Source organism: Meriones unguiculatus, chromosome X (assembly GCF_030254825.1).
Source record: "Meriones unguiculatus strain TT.TT164.6M chromosome X, Bangor_MerUng_6.1, whole genome shotgun sequence".
NCBI lineage: Eukaryota > Metazoa > Chordata > Mammalia > Rodentia > Muridae > Meriones > Meriones unguiculatus.
In genome coordinates this window covers 143,338,991-143,358,419 of record NC_083369.1, presented here as the reverse complement: position 1 = coordinate 143,358,419, position 19,429 = coordinate 143,338,991, and the positions used below count along the sequence as shown (strand labels likewise).

Below are 19,429 nucleotides of genomic sequence, written 5' to 3'. Positions count from 1 at the left end.
TACAAATAAGTTGCTATAAACATAGTTGAGCAAAATGTCCTTGTTGTATTGTGGAGCATCTTTTGGGTAAATGCTTATGAATGGTATAGCTGGGTCTTAGGGTAGCACTGTTCCCAATGTTGTGAGGAAGCGCCACATTGATTTCCAAACCAGCCAAGCCACAGAGGAAAAAGATCCAGTCCTGATGAGACTTGATAGGGTAGGATCAGATGGTAGGGAAGGAGGTCTCCCCATTTTTTGTGGACTAAGGGAGGGGGATAGAGAGGAAAAGGGAGAAAGGGTGAGTCTAGGAGGAAACCAGAGTGGGGCCTACAATTGGGATATAAAGTAAATAAATTATATAAATAAATAAATGAATGAATAAATAAATAAATAAATAGATAGATAAATAGATAAATAGATGTGAAAAGCAAAACGAACTCTCAGTCAGTCCATGATGTCTGAACACGGAAGAGGGGTTCCAGTTCTTTCCAACTCAAACAGACTCAGAATGCCTCCACTGCTCAGTCTTCATTATTAGAACTCTTCCCACCACTGTCGTCTCATGATTTTCAACTAGTGGAGAGAAGGGCTCAATACTTTTTGGGGAAGTCTTGGGAGTTTACACAGAAACATCAGATTAGTGGTTTGTCAAGCTACGTTTCAGTTTTTCGTGTAGGAATTGAGCTTGGGTCACACACGTGCTGGAAAAGCATAGTAGACTTCTAGGCATGGATTCAAATAATATTAATGAGAATATTATTAATCATTAGCAATGAGTTAGGAACTCACGTTAGAAATTACTATAGCAGGGGCTGGAGAGATGGCTCAGCAGTTAAGAGCAATGGCTGCTCTTCCAGATGGACCCAGGTTCAGTTCCCAGCACACACATGGCAGCTCACAACCATCTATAACTCCTGTTCCAGGGGATCCGACTCCCTCACACAGGCAGACAAAAACAGCAATGTGCATAAAATAAAAAGAAACAAATTACCATTAAAAAGAAATTACTACAGCAATATCCATGACTTCCTAAGTCTGTTTATAATAATGTGTCATAGATATTTAAGACATTTAAATTCAGCAGCAGTTCAGGCCACCACTTTCTTTTTTAATTTTTTTATTATTAGTTACATTTTATTAACTCTGTATCCCAGCTGTATCCCACTCCCTCATTTCCTCCCAAACCCTCCCTCCCTCCTCCCTGTCCCTTTCCAAGTCCACTGATAGGGGGGACCTCCTCCCCATTCATCTGACCCTGTTTTATCAGGTATCTTCAGGACTGGCTGCAAAGCCCTCCTCTGTGGCCTAACAGGACTGCTCCTCCCTTCGGGAGTGGGGAGACCAAAGAGCCAGTCATTGAGTTCCTGTTAGAAATAGTCCCTGTTCCCCTCACTTTGGAAACCAATTGGTTACTGAGCTACCACAGGCTTCATCTGAACAGAGGTTCTAGATTATATCCATACATGATCCTCGGTGGAGTGTCAGTCTCAGAAACAAACCCTGTGCCCAGATATATTTGGTCCTTGTGGAGCTCCTATCCTTTCCACATCATACTAACTCACCATTTGTCTTTCTAAGTGAGGATTGATCATCTTACCCCGGGTCCTCTTTCTTGTTTATCTTCTTTAGGTGTAAAATTTTCATTATGTTTATCATATCTTAATGGACTATAAGAGTGAGTATATACCATGTGTGTCTTTCTCCTTCTGGGATACCTCACTCAGAATGATCTTTTCTAGTTCCCACCATTTATCTACAAATTTCACTATATCCTTGTTTTTAATTGCTGAGTAATATTCCATTGTGCAAAAGTACCACAATTTCTGTATCCATTCCTCTGTTGAGGGACATCTGGGTTGTTTCCAGGTTCTGGCTATTACAAATAAAGCTGCTACAAACATGGTTGAGCAACTGTCCTTGTTGTGTACTTGAGCAAATTTTGGGTATATCAGGCCACCACTTTCTATTTTTTTCCTACAATGTCTTTCTCTTGCTTTCTCTCTCTCTCTCTCTCTCTCTCTCTCTCTCTCACACACACACACACAGACACACACACACACACACAATGCCCAAGAATACCAGAAGAGGGCGCTGTATCCTCTAGAGTTGGAGTTACAGGGGGTTACACACAACATGACATGGGTGCCAGAAACAGAACTCAGTTCCTCTGCAAAAACAATACAAGCTCTTCACCACTGAACTGTGTTTCCAGCACTCCTGGCTTTAACAACATATCTGGAAAGTTATTTCAAACTTAAGAAGTAGCCGTAAGTACTTTGGTCAAATCACCATGAATACAAACACCTATATTGAAACTATATTTTATATTCTAATGTTTCAATTGATAACTTAACAGCATTTCTCTTCCAATATAGGATCTAGTTTACTTCAGAAATAACACTGAGTTGTTTTATCTATTGAGCCCCTTTGAATCTGTAGCCTTTCACAGCCTGATTCTTTTAACATTAATACTTTTAATATTTTTATTTCATATCTATGTGTGTCTACATTTCTGTATTCGTATTAAGTGAATGCCAGGTACAGTCAGAGGCCAGAAGAGGGACACAGGTCACCTGGAGCTGAAGTTACAGGCAGTTTCAAGACACCTGCTATGGAATGATGCTGTGAAGTAAACCTGGGTCCTCTTAAACAGTCAAGTACTCCTATCCTATCCATTGAACTCTCTCTCCAGCCCCATATCAATACTTTTATTAAAGTGGCCAAAATAAAGCTAGGCCAGGAGTAGCACTTGCCTAGCATTGTGAACTCCTAGGCTCACTCTATCGCAGAATTCCCTGCCTACACAGACTCTGTATTTGAAGAGTACTTAGCCTCTAAGGCCCAAGCGTTCATGGTTAGGTTCAGGTAATCCATTTCATTCTTAGACAAGTATGAATAGATGACACTCCTTCTAAGACAACATCTGGGGGCACACGATCTCCAGCTTGACCCTTGGACAAGTTGATTTTAGTCACCTGGTAAAAGTTGTGTCCAGTTTGGCCACTGTCAAGTTGCTTTTCCCTCGCAATGTATGGTAGGATAAAGAGCCTGCCCTTGGTAATGTTTCACATCTTAATCCTCAGAACTTAATACAAATGCTGCCTCATATGGCAAAGGCTAGAAGTCTGGACTGTCTGGGTGAAGCTTAATGTAATTCCAAGAGGCCCTACAAGAGGAACACAAAAGAAAGAGCAACACGACAACCGCTATACTGAAGACTTGGAAATTCAAAGAAGGAATGAAGAGCCAAAAAATGCAGACTACTCAAAGAAGTGAAGCAATAACAAATGTATTCTTTCAAAATGAGCCGGCTTTGCCAGTAATTGCTAGATTTTTAGCTGTTTAAGACTCAGTTCAGATTTCCAAACTCCAAAACTGTTTTTCAAGACACTATATTTGCAGTAATTTGTTAAAGGAATGGCAGGAAAGTGTCATTATAAAGCCCCATAAATAATTTCCTGTCAAAATTCCCTTGACTTAACCCTGACAGATGAATCCTGCCTCAGTCTTCACTGATTAACAAAGGTTAAATATTCACCTCAGATTCTACCACAGTACCACACATTTAGCACTCCAAAATAAGAACCTATCTGTGTATTTATGTCCTTCAGTTATTTCTACATTCTCCACACACACTCACAATTTCAGGAATTTAAATATTGTATTCTTATTTATAGTACATGTGTGCGGATATACTCGTAGGTGGGTGCCTATGGAGGCCAGATGAGGGCATCAGATCTCTTGAACATATCTGTGGCTGCAAGAAGCTGATCTAGACTGATCCTGATTGTTAAACAAGAAACCAGGATGAGCTATGTGGTCCTGCACTCTAATCTGTGCCCTGGCTGGCACTGAAACCTGAGCCAAGGAAGTCCTCCCTATGCTGGTCAGGGGACATGGGGACACTAGGTGCAGGAAATCCACCAAATGTAGGTGCAGAATGAAGATATCCAAGGATGAGGCCAGTGAAGAACAAATGAGAGGGGGAAAAAAAAAGATGTGGTCACTGTGGTCACAGAAGTGGCCACCTGCAGATCTGACATGCAATTCCACTTTTCTAGCCTATTTTTGCACACCTTTCCAAGTTTCTGGTCCCCTTAGTTCCATGAAGGAAATGAGAAGGAACCCAGGAAGGGAGGACTAGGCTTTGAAGTTTCCTTTCACCCACACTGGGACTGTACCCTTGCTCTGTGCAGGCTCCACTACTCACTTCACACCACAGATTGCTTGTTTTCTTGAACAAGACTAAATCTGAGTAAGTTCCTCAAGCCTTCCTCCTTCCACGGTCTACGTAGAAAAGGCTATTCTAAAGAACTCTACCTTTAGAGTCCACTCCAAAGTCAAAACTATTTCCTATGTGCACTGAACTTTCTCTGTCTGCCTCCAAACACTTCTGAGAAAAATGTCCAGTGATGAGTGGCAGAATCTGAACCCATGACCTGGTGTGTCTATTCCTTTTCACCAAGACACTATCTCTGCAGACAGGAAACACAAGTACCTATGGACAAAAAAAGGCAAAATATGTACATTGTATAGTGCAGTTGTAGAGACAACTTGAAATAAATACTGAATGGGATGGGACCAGACAAAGCATGAGATAAGTTGACAGTTCCCCTTAACATTGATACAGGGAAGATAGGACTGGAGAGCTAAAGTAACTAATTAAACTCTCACACACACAGCAAATCAAGAAGATATCTACAAAATTAAAGGTTAATGGAGCTGGAGAGATGGATGAGAAGTTGAGAGTGATTATTGCCTTCCAGAGGCCCAGAGCTTGGTTTCATGCATCCAGGTCAGAGGGCTTATAAAGGCCTTTAACTTTAGGAAAGAAATGGTGGAAGTGCGAATGAGAGAGAAAAAGAGAGAGAAGCTGCTACAGAGATGGTTCAGCAGTTAAGAGCACTTGTGGCTCCCAGCACCCACAACAACAAGCTCACAATGACCTACAGCTGGAGCTCCAGGGTATCTAATGCCTCTGGCCTCCATGGGCACATGTGCTCACATGCACATGCAACCATATACCTACTTAACGACAAATAATAATCTTTTTTAAAAATAGAGGAAATGTACTAAAGTTCCATGTGTAGTCAGAATCCTTCAGTGTGAAATTGAGCTACTCTTGTAACCAAGATGTAAAAGTATTACAGAACAAAGCCAAGAAAATGATCTCTACTAAAATGAATTCTAGGGTCAAAACCATGTCTTTACTCTGTGGAGCTTTTTCCATCTCTGGGGAAAGGGGTGGAGCAAGTTTCCTGTGCTTTTTCTGGGGGACTGGAGGTTTTAGTGAACAGGCTGAACTGGCCTGTCTCCTTACCCAGGAGAGGTCTCAATTCACTTATTCTCTTACAATCCTAAGCCAAGTTGCAGAGAGAGGGCCTATTCCCTAATGTTTCATCATGAAGGAATTGCTCACTGAAATGATCACATAGTTGGTAAAACTGCCTACATTAGTGAGCCAGACTAAGGATCCTCAGAACCTACAGATACACGAGATAAGTATACCTGCCTAGTCACATTAATCATCTTATTTCCCAGGGCAATCACAACCAAGATTATTTGAAAAGCTTTCGAAAAGCACTGGGCTATTTCTTGCTGGTGTTCTAGTTCTCATTTTTGAAATGAGTAAAGCAGAAATCAGTCGAATGGCTGCATCAGGTAATTGAGATTTTAAATGGTTTTGGCTGAGAAAAACTAGCCTGCCAGAGTTGATTTGCAGTTCTGAGAGAGGGATGAAGGGAGCATAAAGGACAGTGGTCCTTACTCAGTCTGCAATGAATTCTGTTCAGTCATAAGCCTTCAGGGGAAAACATCTATATCCCCCCTCTTCTCTGGTTTCTCCCTGAAATTTAGCATTTCCCTTAAGCATGAATGTAGGTGAAAAACCATGTTATTACTGGCAGTCTCTATGACTTTGTCAACAAGAGAAATCAACACCTTATCACATTTCAGTACGGATCTTATAAATGTTTACCCTTATTACATCAAAATTATATTACTCAATGCACCAGTCTATCCAGCTATGTAACAAGTTAATAAAACAACATAAATACTAAACCATAAATTTTTGAAAAGTCATTTAACAGATTTCCAGCTAATCTTAGTTATTGAATATATTTTTAAAATGTTTCTGTAAAAGACCTCAGTTTTCACTAGGCAGCTCTCAAAGGAACCCACGGTTCAAGAAATGTTAGGAAATACTGAAAGGAGGTTAGAGAGATTGCTCAGTGGTTAAAAGCACTGATTGCTCTTCCATAGGAATAGAGTTCAATTCCTAGCACCATGGCAGCTCATAACCATCTAGTAACTCTAGTTCCAGAGGCTCTAACACCGTCTTCTAACCACCAGGGACTACAGGAATACAAGTGGTGCAAACATATATGCAGAGAAAATGCCCATACACATAAAAATTAAATCAGTAAGCATTAAAGGAAAAGAAAAGAAATCCTAGGTCCTGAAATTGTGATCCTCCTGCTCCAGTTTCCTGAGTACCTGTGTCACTACTGGCTTCCCTGAGGATTTCTTTTCTCCACTTGTATTCCTGTTGTCCCTGGTGGTTAGAAGAGGGTGTTGGAGTTGGTTTAGTATTTGTGTTGTTTTAATAACTAAGGTTAATAAATTAAGTTTCCACATACTGAAACCTAATTGTACTCCTAAAAACAAGGTTCATGTCCATAATCCTAGCCCCCAGGAGGTAGAGGCAGGAGAATCTAAGTTTGAGGTAATCCTCAGGCTACATAGTGAATTTAAGGGTAGCCTAGAATACATAAGACCAGAAAGAATGCCTGGCTTTGGAACCCTCCGGCACATTTCACCCTTTGACTGTTGGCTAGCCTACTCAATGATATCAACATCTCATTCACATGATAGTTTTGAGACTTGGCAAGACAGCAGGAATGAATATAGCTTATTAAGTAAAAACGTATCAATGTTCATAATCATTTGATACAAAGACACTAGGCAGGGAGCTGGAGTGATGGCTCATCAGTTAGGAGCACTTGCTGCTCTTGTAGAGAACCTGGGTTTGGTTCTTAGCACCCATATATCAGCACACAGCTGCCTATAACTACATTCCCAAGAGATCTGCCTCCATTCTCTGTCTTCCTCTGGCACTAGGTACACACGGGGTGTACTTACATATATGCATACATAAAAATAAATAAGACTTTAAGAAAAGACACTAGGTAACAAGGTGATCACAAGTCAGGTGTTTCTACATGGTCACATAGTACCTCCTATGTAATAACGAAGTATCAAACATTGCTGACCAACTGGCTTCTGAACAGTGTACACTGTTCTGCCCCAAACTGGATGCTAACCAGCTAGTGTCACATTGAAAATCAGTAACTACTGTTGTCTTGTCTGAGCAAGTGTTTCCAGAGAGAAACATTCAGTGGCAATAAAGTGCTTAGAAAATAGCTGTGTCAGGGTGGAAGTGGCACATGCCTGTAATCCTAGCTCTTGGGATGCAGAAGCAGGTGGATCACTGTGAGTTTGAGGACAGGCTGGTACGCAGAACGAGTTCCAGGACAAACAGGGTTATACAGAGAAACCCTGTCTCAAAACAAACCAAAAGAAAAAGAAAGAGAGAGAAGGAGAGAGAGAGAAAGAGAGAGAGAGAGAGGGAGGGAGGGAGGGAGGGAGGGAGGGAGGGAGGAAGGAAGGAAGGAAGGAAGGAAGGAAGGAAGGAAGGAAGGAAGGAAGGAAGGAAGGAAACAGAACTATCAGATGAACCACACTTTGAGTAGCACCACTTCAAAGAACTTTAGAAAGAGGCCAACACAGAATGATTTATTGACAGAGAGATAACAGACAGAAATACAAACTCTTTGTCAACAATAGTTAGGGAAAGCAAGAGCATGACTATTCAAACTACACAGGAAAGAACAGCACATTTCTTTTTTTATTTTAGTATCAGCAGTGCTCTAACCCATTAAAAACACCACCAACCCAGCCTTCCCCTGGCCCAGTTGGATCTATTTTATAAATATTCAATCACATTTCCAAGAGAAAGCAGCATTCATGTCTTAATAAATCAATTCTTAGTATTTCCGTGTTGAACAGAATTTGAACTCTATCCATATTTGTCTTGTCTTTCATTAAAAACAAGGACACCATAATATATTCCACCGTTAAAGGAAACTTTCACACTACACAACACTACAGTCATTAAGAAAAATAACATCTCTGGAACAATTAGCATTTCTTTAAAAGGCAGCCAAGGTAAGGGTGGGTTTTAGCACAGCATGTGTTGGTGAGGTTGTTGGTTCAGTTTGCATGCTTCTGTGTTAAAATAACAAAGGTTCCTTCAGCAAACAAAAAGAAATTACCCTCATCTGAATTCACTTTTATCATTCAACATAAAAATACTTTCTTCCGTATTCCCCTCAAAACTGCTTCCTTTATTTTCTCCTAAATGTATCTTCCAAGTAGCCTTGCATAACCTTATCCTCTTCATTTCTACCACTTGGTGCTTAGCAGGACCTGAGTCACCAGAATTATGAGTGGATCTGTGGTTGTTGCCTCAAGTAACTCTTTAAGTACCTCCCATGAACATAATTCCAACAGCTGATCCCAACAGCTGTTTTCTTTACTAACATGGAAAACCAAAATTAATCTGGGTGTGGTGGCATAGGCTCAGTTCTAGGTAGACTCCAGGAAAGCCTGGCCTACATAACAAGCTCCAGGTTAGATTGGGCTACATACAGACTGTCACTTTGTCTCAAAAATAACAGTAATAATAACAATAAAATGGGGGAGGGAGCAGTTGGCTCCAACTCATATTCTAACTGTAGCAGTACATTTCTTTTCAATCCTCCACAATATACTGAAAGAACCAGGCCTGACCCTCTCAAGCCCCAAAAAAGTCATCAGTCCCAGGAACTAGGCCATAGGTCACCAATTCCAGGAATAAGAAAACCATAAAATTCCCTCCCCAAGGAATAGCCTAAGGATAATCACAAGAATGGGAAGTTATCTTATCTCAAGATGGGGCATCTGTGCAGGGCAGCCCACTGCCTGAGGTCTACAGATAGCTTACTAAACGTTAATTATGTTAGTTAGCCAATCACTTTGTAACAAGCTTGCCCTTGCTAAGTATCATCCAGTATTGTAACTGCTAAACTGGGAATTCAGGGTTCTTCTTCAAGCCCCAAATAAAAACCCTGCCATGTAGCTGCTCAAGGCTTTTCTCTCTGATCCACTGTGTTAGTGATGGCGGAGAGACGGAGCTTAAGCCTGAATAAAGCTCTTTGCTCTTGCATATGTGATCCGGCTCCTGGTGGTCTTTGGCAACGTTAACATCTGGGCATAACATTTGGGGGCTCGTCTGGGATCCCCAGGAGCACTCCCCCCGACCCCCACATGTGGAGCTGAACACCAGCCAGGAAGTGAGCGCTGTTTGTCTGTCTCTGTAGCTCAGAGATACTGTTTATGTTTTGTCTTTGTGTCTATGTTCTTATTTCTGGTTTCTACTGTCTTTCTTGGTTTTGGTTTCCTTTTGCAAAAAGAGTTGGAACTGGCCCTTGGATTTGGCAGACATGCTGTAAATCCCCTGGCCCTAGGTGTAGAAGACATTCTTGCCACCTCATTGGGAGAACCTCAGTTCTCATTGGTTTTGGGGAGAGCCTGGAAGCTGTCAAATTGGTTCTTTGGTTCTATATATGGCAAACGGTATTTCCGCAATTCTCTGGTCAACCAAATTTTCCCTGGGAACATTTGTGTCTGTTCATGAATGTCCTTGTCTTTGTTGTTGTTGTTGTTGTTTATGATCGGTCTTCTTAAATTGGATAAAACTTGAGTTTAGTTCTAGGCCAGCAGAGCCACGGGTCATAGCGGCTCAAGCACAAGCCATAGGACCCTGGCCAGGCTGCTCAAGGATGGTCCACAAGCTCTGCTTGTTTAGCCTTTAGTTGTGGGTGAAAAAGAGCTTGCTGCGAAGGCAGGCAGGCTGGCAACAATGGCTGTACATGTACATGCCTGGCTTCTGGGAGGAAAAATGGTGGTGGTGCCCACTTCTCTTCAGGGGGTCAGCATGAGATGACAAAGGTGAGGAGCTACACAAAGGGATGACTGCAGCATGTGGATCCGAAGGCAACACTGCTAGCAAGTAACAAACTCCTTTCATGTATTCAACAGATAACAAAGTGCTTGAAATTGCAGCTGAATGAAGAAATTTTTTTTTGTTTTAAATGTATTTATGGCCATTACATGTTTATTTCTGACTGATCTTAAATGGTTAATATGTTCTGCATGTTTTGATTATAGGTTAACAGTTATTGGATATGTTTAAAGTTTAAAATCAAACTCTTGTTTAAAACATGTGTGCATATGTGTTTGTAACATCTATAGAAACACAGATAATTTTAAATAGTAACAATGTGACTTGTCATGTGATGTGACTCCACCATCTTGAAATTGTCACTTGATGTGATAGGGGGAAAAAAATTACAGAACCTCTTAACCATAATAAATTGTTTTTCATCCTATCTCCTTTTAGAGTAAGAAGGTGTCTCATTTTAAATTGGTATTGATTTTAGAGATTTAATTGTTTACACTGGTAAAATTTGGTTTAGACTTTTAAAATTATGGTTATGCTTTGTGACTTCATACCTAAAAACTGTATTTATTTTGCTATTGCAAAAACAGATTTCTTTTAAAAATGTGTTTAAGGCTTTGAAACATTTAAAATTTATCAGGTATTTTATAATAATGTCTTTATGGATTATATATATGTATGTATATATATGTGTGTGTGTGTGTGTGTATGTGCATATGTATACATACACACACTATATATATATATTTAATTCAGGGTTGTGTTTTTGTGGAATGCTGTGTGATTCAGCCCTGGTTTGTAAAGTTCTATTCAGATTAACAGGCTGATGTGAACTGTGTGCCTGCCTGCCAGTTCCTAAATCAATGGATTAATGCTGTTTCTTTCTGGCCGATAGGTTTGGGGCCAGAATATTTCAAGTACAGTTTAAAATTGTTCTATACTGTTCTATTATGCAGTTGGCTCTAAAACTTAATTACAATGTTAGAACTTGGTTACCAGAAACTGTAAATGCTCCACAGTGCTATACCATCAGCAACACTTAATGGCTATCCTTAAAATTGCCCACCACAGCCTGTAACAGTATGTGGCTGACTGCCATGTTTAGTCAGGGATAAAGAAGGTGGGGCCATTGTTTTACTGTCATCTTTGTAGAGGGCTGCCAGTTGTGTTCAGTTCAATGTTTAGTGCTAAATGCAACTTCTATCCTTTAAGCTTTTTGCTGTTCAGTCTTAGTAATACAATATGGTAGGATCAGCAAGATTTGCCAGCCACTCTATGAACTGTATGATTAAAAGTTTTGCTTGGATTTTAATTCAGAAATACATTATAGTTATGCTAATGACTGCAGTTGGTTACAAGATTGAGCTTTACCTAGGCTCCTGTTTATGTTTTCAAGATTAAGCTTAGGATAGGTAACCATAAAGTTTGCCTATGTAGATCTCCTTAAAATAGATACGGTCCTAAAACACTTAACTACAGAATGTGCCAGAATTAGAGAGTATAACGTTCTGTTTTACAGGATGCAGTTTAGAGCAGATAACTAAAGACAAAGATTAACTAAAAAATACTGGCTCTCAAGCTTGTCAGGGATCTGATATATATGGCATCTATTTTACTTAGATTTTATTATGATAGAGTCCCAATATCCTGGCAGTACTTCCCCAAGGTCTCTGAGAAGATTTGGGCACGACAGATGACTTCAACTCTGGATTATGGTATGCTAACCACTGAGCAAGACTGCCCCAACTGGCCCATCTCTAGGGCTCAGCCTAAACTGTGGACAAAGCTATGGACACCTGCAAAGTCATTGTTTCACATTGCTGAAGGCAAGGTGAGATCAGTCTCTCATGTTCTTTGTTCCCCAGAAAGTCTCTCATCTGTGCCTGATGGACAGACTGCCTGTACTCTTGATGCCATGAAACCACAGGAGCCAGGGACAACTACCTAGGTGGTACAAAGACTCTGTCATTTTAACTGGTACATTTATTGAGGTTATAATTTATCCTTCTTTGGTCTCTGATAACATTGATGGCTAAGCTAAGCTAATGGTAACTCTGCAGCTAAAGAACAGACAATTAGTTCCACTGTTATTTCATTGGTCTTTTCATTAGCTAGTTAGAACTACTACATATTAGATCTCTTATTTATAAAGCAAACCCGTTTGCCTTGCTCACAGGCTTCATGTTAATTGCCTGTATATTATGGTGAATAACAGAATGTACTGACATCTTTCAACATAACGTTTATGTAAGGTCTGAGGATATGAAAGTTTAAGTTGTGAAAATATAAAAAACTGAGGATCTAGGAAGATATTTCAAGGTTGGTAAATGAAAGTTATGAAGGAAAGCTTCTCTAAGAAGTTTTTCAAAGTTGGTAAATGCAAGGAAGATTGGAGGATCTAAATAGGCATTTTAAGGTTGGTAAATGCCAAGTTATAAAGGACTTGTGGGTCTAAAAAGGTGTTTTGAGGTATACAAATACAAGTTGTAATAATAAAAGTCATATTGAAAATGGGAGCTATTTCAGGTTTCTCTCTGCCTCTCTATGGTATTTATGTTGTTATAAGATTGCAAGGGTTCATTGTTTTGACATTGAGCAAGAGTTGGGATAAGCTGATGGAACAATGCCTGCTTATTATTCTGGAAAATAGGCTTGAAGGTGCTTCTCATCATGCTAAAAACATCTGTCTAATGTATATATCTGACTCTAAGCCATAGCTTTTACTAGGTCACAGTGGCATGAGTCCACTCCTGCTGTCTTGCAGATGTAGGATCTTGCAGATCTTTTTTCTAAAGTATGAATCTCAATACAATGGTGACACTAATATACTTTTTGTAAACTAAAATTCATGAGTTTCAGGAAATCAAAAAAGTCAGGCGACCCAGATCTGCCATAGCTCAAATGGACCCCAGATGAGTTTTTCCCTTAGTCTGGGGATTCCTCACTTTCCCCACTTACTAGACATTTTTAAACTTCTGTATGAATTTGTCTCAGCAGATTTTCACCTGGCTGACAGACTCCCTCCATTCAGGGTTCAGCTATGGACTGCAAGCTGAAATCTGGACTTGCTGAAAGCTGAAATAAACCAGTCCAGCTGATGTGATGGCTCCCTGTCTCTTCAACTGGATGGCTAATTAGATGGTGCCCCATTGCCTAGCTGCTTTTTTTTAATTATTGATATATACACTGTTCTGCCTGCTTGCCAGAAGAGGGCACCAGATGTCACTATAGATGGTTGTGAGCCACCATTGTGGTTGCTGGGAATTGAACTCAGGACCTCTGGAAGAGCAACCAGTGCTCTTAACCTCTGAACCATCATTCCACCACCCCCCATTGCCTAGCTTTTGACTAGCCTTTCAGTCTTCCTTGGTCCCCAATATCTCCATCCCAGTGTCAGCCTGAAGCAACTACAGAAGAAGAGAAATTCATCAGACTTTGAACATGACTCTCAATTCCTTTTATTCTGTGCTGTTTGTTTTTCCATGTCCATCCAATAAAAACAGCACAGGTCACACTCACTTAGATCACTTGTTATACCTTATATCATTTGTTCCTATCTTGGGAGATACAATGAAAAACGTTCGGTGTTGAGCCTGATTTCATATTAAATTTTCAGTGTTTAAATTACTGTAAAAATATCATAAATGAACCGATTCCACTGATGTAGCATAAATATTTTACACATACTACATGATAGACAATTCAAATTGGTTGGAGTGTTATCCACAATACAGTATGATATCCACATGAGCACGCATTTATTTATTTGGTTGGTTGGTTGGTTGGTTGGTTGGTTGGTTGGTTGGTTTTTCTAGGCAGGGTTTATAGCCTTAGCTGTCCTGGATTCACTTTGTAGACCAGGCTGCTACATGAACTCTATTGTGCATCTGCACATCCTACCATAAAGATCTTTATATTTACATCTAATTCATCAGTGAGAGTGGTAAAATAAATAATCATTTGAGTTTCATCTTTTCAGTCAGAAAAAAAAATCTTCTGCTTATCCTCAGGTTGACTTTATAATGAAAAAGTGGCAAATATATATTAGGCTTTGAGTCATTCACCACTGTGATAAATAAAGTCACTACTAGAATCACAAAGGCTCCAAGGCCTTTTACTAAGACATTATGACATGAGCGCAGTTACAGAACTAAAAAAATCTAAAGTATACCTTTGTTCTAGGCCGTCAGAGATAAGACACAGGAAAATAGGCTGAAATAAAGTGACCAAACACATAAAGGTATCTTTTGTAATTTTAATTAAAGCAATGCTAATCACTCTTTTATTATTATTTTTTTTTTTTTTACTTTCAAAAGCACCAAATTTTAATATCTAAGTCAATTTGGGGGTGAGGGGGGAGAAACACTATCAGGAACTTCTCTCCAAAACAAAACAATGATGTTCATTCCTCCACATGTCCAAATTAAAGGTCTACTGAAACCAAAATTAAAAACCCAAACCCCATACAGAGAAAAAAAAAAAGATACTAAAATCACATTCTAGGGGGTCAGTGCATTCCATAGTCTTTGCTGAGCTGTCTAATTGTCCTTCGGCTGACTTTTAAAAATGAACACCCTAGCTCATCAAAATATACATTTTCCCATTGGCTTTTTTAAATTAAAAATAATAATTAAAAACAAAAAACAATTGAAGAAATTTATGAACAGTTGCCTGACTCATTTGATGGAATATACAGCATATGGGGATCAGGAAGTTGGCTTGCATCATTCAAGGAATGCTCATCTTTAAGGCTTAGCTTTCTTCCAAACAGTGTAAAATACCCACCTGGACAGGGAGTCAAGGAATAAGGAAGGCCATTCAAGGAGGAAAATTACCACTTAACGTGTGTATGCAGAACAGAATACTGGAAATAACACAAAAAAGTTTTTTAAAAAGACCACTTTGAAGTATGGGAAATCCACCACTTGGGACATCTGAAAGGGGGTCCAGTGAACAAAGACCAAAAGTGCATTCAGTTCTCTCAGGTAACACTACTGTTTCTAATCTAAATGTCTCCCCCAGAGTTTGAAGAGTCAGTACTTGAAAAGGTGAAAGAGTAGAACAGAAAGAAAAGGGAATGTAAGACCCAGAAACCTTCTCCCAGATTATCCCTGTTCCTCATATGTTGGAGGTACCCTGTTGGTTGGGGTTGCAATTCTTGCCTGGACCAGACAGCCATTATAGGCGCTAAAGGCAGTACTCCCTCCCCTTGGAAGGGTCTCCTGCTTTCTGCCTGACTTCATCTGCAGGGTGCCTTTAGTTAACAGATTCCCTGAGCTACACTTGATATATGGCCTCTGACACAGCTCCATGCTAACTCTACCCTTCCTCTGCCTACCCATATGCTAATTAAGCAGTGACCCTCTACTCTTATGATAGGAGCCTGCTGTATAATACAAATCAGGGATCCTTGAAGTGCCTAGTTTCATCGAATTATGTATACCTATCCTTGAAGCACCCAACCACTCCCCTAGGGGTATATATAATGTGTTCTCTGGAAGTAACCATCAGCTCTTCCCCGGGTGTGTGATCCCTGTATGGTTCTTGCAGGCCACTCCAGGCATGCCTCTTGTCTCCAGCCTCTCCTGACTTTGTGGGCTGCTAAGACACAGCCCCTATGCAGGAGGAAAACCACACTCAAACCTCTAAGCATAAAGAATGTTCTTAAAAGAACACAGGAGCAGTAGAGACAGAGAAGATGCTAAATGTCCACAGGCCATTGAGGGGACATGGCTGCCCAGCAAGCAAAATATCCCCCTTTTTGGGCAGAGTACTTAGGCACTTCTTATCTTGAAGCAGGCATGTAGCTTCAGCAGCCTGCCTGCCCAAGCCATAAGGAGGTAGTCCCAGGGCCAGCAGCATTGAGATATCTCCCTGATAGCAAAAGAAACTGCCATCATGGAAACCTAGATTCAGCTTGTGCTAAGCAAGCTGATGACTGCTTACTATAATATAGATATGTCTAGTCTTGCTAGCCAGCTTACAATGGCAATCCCTCATTTCCTCTTTGATATGCAGGTTTCTGGGAATCCCATAAATGCCTCTTAGGTTTTGGGTATACATCAGTCCCCCAGAGAACTGAGGAAATAGGTCACTGGTCCTCACCTCTACATTTTTGATTGGGAAGGGTGATGATAGAAGAATTTGCCTAACTAGTTCCCAGGTGATGCATGCCTATCTTTGACAATCATTGTTTCTGTTTATATCAATGGGGCTTAATGATTAAAGGCTGTGGAAAGCTATGACAAGGAACATCCCAGTCTCCAAAATCCAGAAATAAAGCCCATTTTTTTTCAAGTTCCCAGGAGGAATCTCAGTTAAGTTTGAGACTCAGAGTTTATACACTAAAGAGCTAATTCTGTTTGTTGTTAGGATTGATAATGGCAGTATGAAATATACCTAGATGGTCTGAAAAGCAAGCACATAATGTCATGGTCAAAGGATACAATTCCAAGTATGAAGGGACACAGACAATCTCTTTTGAAAATTCCACAGGACAATACAGGCGCCCCAGCTGTTCTTCATAGAGCGACAGGGCTTCAGTCAAATTGACACAGTTCCCCTAAATCAGAGAGAAAAGCAAACAATGGGATTTCTAAGTCATACCCATTTGAAGGTCTCTAATAAGTGGAGAACAATTGGAGCTTGAAATAAAAGTTCATCTTTAAAAAAATGAGATAAGGCTTCTATACTTCCACAAACTGAAATGAATTCTATTTATGGACTCATTAGTTCATTCTCTTTCTACCTCATTTACGGAGCTATTTCAAATTATTGAAGTATGAAGCAATAGAAAGCAGTGAGGCCAATTTCTCATTAGTGACACAGTTCATTGTACCCACACCATGCAATTTAGCAAGATTCACCCACATAACCCACTCAAAGTAAATTTTTTTTTTGTCAGTAATGGTCACAGCTGTGGTGAAACTGAAATGTCAAAATGATAATTTTCTTACTTTCTGCGATGATGTAAAGTACAGTCCTTCTAAAAGGCTAAGTCTGACACACAACTGTATTCACTCCTCATCCTTTTCTCAAGTTCTAATTTTTAAAGTTTATTATTGTGTGTAGGCATGATGCATTCATGTGCTATGGCACGAATATGGATGGCAGTCTGAGGGACAACTTTGTGAAATCAGTTCTCTCCTTCCCACCATTTTATGTGGCTCTTGGGAATCAAACTCGGCTTGTTAGGCTCCCCCTTTATCCACTGAGGCATCACATTAGCCCCCTGTGACAATTTTTTAAGGAATAAGACAACACAAGTTTGTTCAGGATATACGTGCTAAGGAAAAACCCCAGTTGTGAACACATCTGACACTATGGAATGTTCATGTTGATACCACTCATTTGCTTCCAAACAGCGAGCAACAATGTGAGATGAAAACTCTTTACAAAGGCAGCCTATGATGTCAGAACTTCTGAGACCAGCCTTTTAAAACCAAACAGGCAGCCATGAAAAAGGTGGTTAGAACTATTCCAAGAAACGGCCTTGGTGGTTTTAACTTAGCACATTCACTTAGCACAACGTCATCCTTTAGTGGCAGCCTGTTTAATAACCCATCATCTAGGGCCCTGCAGTGGGATTTAGCCGGTGCCCTTCACCAGCATATAATTTGGTTTCAACATCAAGTTCACCGTGAGAGCATATAAACACCACACATGTAATTTACAATTCATAAATAGAAAACACTGTGCAGTTGTTTTTAGAACACATCCCCGCTGTGGAAGCTATACAGAGCGGAAATGCCAACAAGGTGTGCAGCCGAATGGTTGTCTGCCATCTTAAAACTGATAGCCAGCTGTGTGTTTAGAGAGTATATATGGGAGGGCGGGACCTCCTTACTGAGAATGTGGTACACAAACTGAAAGGTTTCAATTTGTTCTTTCCCAACATTGTCAGGAAGCAGTTTTTCAAAAGAAAAGTGGAACGAAGAAACTCCACAAATAGAATCCTACCCCCAAAAAAGGAACATTATAAATTTCACTTTCCTGTCTATATAAATAGAACTTTTTTTAGGAAAGACACATGGGAGTTCCAAAACAAAACCTAACTGCAAAGAAATAATTACCCAATAACTCAGCAAGTTCGGTTGTAGAAAATTCTCCTTGTTTCATATTAGACTTAAATAACACTTGCTTTTTTAGCTTATAGACTTTTGTAATGTTAACATTTTTAACTTTACATCAGTTTCTATTATTTTGTAGTGTAAATTCTTTTTTTTTTATTCATGTTCAGATAATATGCAAAACTAGCTGGCTGTGGTGGCATGTGCCTTAAATCCAAGCACTCAGGAAGCAGAGGCAGGTGGATGTCTGTGAGTTAAAGGCTAGCCTGTTCCATACAGCCAGTTCCAGGCCAGCCGACACTGCATAGTAAGACTGTCTCAAAAAAGTAGGAAGCAGGGCTAGTACAGATGACTCAGTGGTTAAGAACACTTACTGCTCCTCTTCTACGGAAGACAAGTTTAGTTTGCAGCACCCACGTTGAACATCTCAAAACTGCCTGATAACTCCAGCTACAGGGCGGCCTAATACCTCTAGTCTGCCTGTATATATTCACACACTAACACACAAATATATACACAAAAATTAAAACTAACAAATCTTTTTTCAGTAAGCAAAACAAACAGTAAAAAAAATTCAATCACACTTACGTGAACTACAGAATGTACAAAAAAATTTTTGAGCACTGACACTAAAGGGCAGAAGAGATGATTTTGTGCTTAAGAGCATTTACTGCTCTTGCAGAGGACCTGAGTTCAGACTCCAGGACCCATGCTGAGCAGCTCACAACCAGCTGCAGAGGATCTGATCTTAGTGGCACTCACATGCACATACACACACCTATTCTTTTTGTATGGTTTTTGTTTTAGGAGACATGGTCTATGTAACCCTGGTTGTCTTGGACTCTAAATAGACCAGAACCAGCCTCAGACTCAGAGATCGCCTGCTTCTGCCTCCTTAGTGCTGGTATTAAAGGCTTATCCCAGTACGCCCAGCTTTAAAAAAAATAACTAAACAGACAAACTGACACTAAAAGGGCTAGAAAAACAATTCAACGGTTAAGAGCACATACTGGGAATACTGAAAACACAAGAGTTCAGTTTCTCACACTCACGTCAGGCAGCTCACAAATACCTCTAACACCAGCCCCAGGCAATCACCCTCTTTTGGACTCCACAGGCACCCACACTCACACACACATAATTTGAAAAATAAAATAAAACTAAGTCAAGAAAAATTTCAAATGATGCTAATAATTAATTGCTTCCAGAAAACAGAAAGTTTTAGTGAGGACTATAGATGCCTGAAAGGTGCTGATAATGAGCAGTTCAAGATTATGGGAGTGGTCAGGAGCTTTCGACATTTTTCACTGTAGTTTCT

At 40.1% G+C, this 19,429-nt stretch overlaps 1 protein-coding gene across 1 annotated transcript in view; it reads right to left on the bottom strand.

Moving 5' to 3' along the window:
• Positions 1–14,283: 14,283 nt before the first annotated feature.
• The window catches only part of Sms (spermine synthase), a 50,950-nt gene continuing 45,804 nt past the window's right edge, over positions 14,284–19,429 (bottom strand). Inside the window, exons 10-11 of the mRNA XM_021626778.2 lie at positions 16,489–16,604; positions 14,284–14,827 (exon numbers count right to left, since the gene is read on the bottom strand). Of these exons, the coding sequence (XP_021482453.1) occupies positions 14,788–14,827; positions 16,489–16,604 (156 nt within the window). The 3' untranslated portion in view covers positions 14,284–14,787. The remainder of the gene's footprint in view (positions 14,828–16,488; positions 16,605–19,429) is intronic.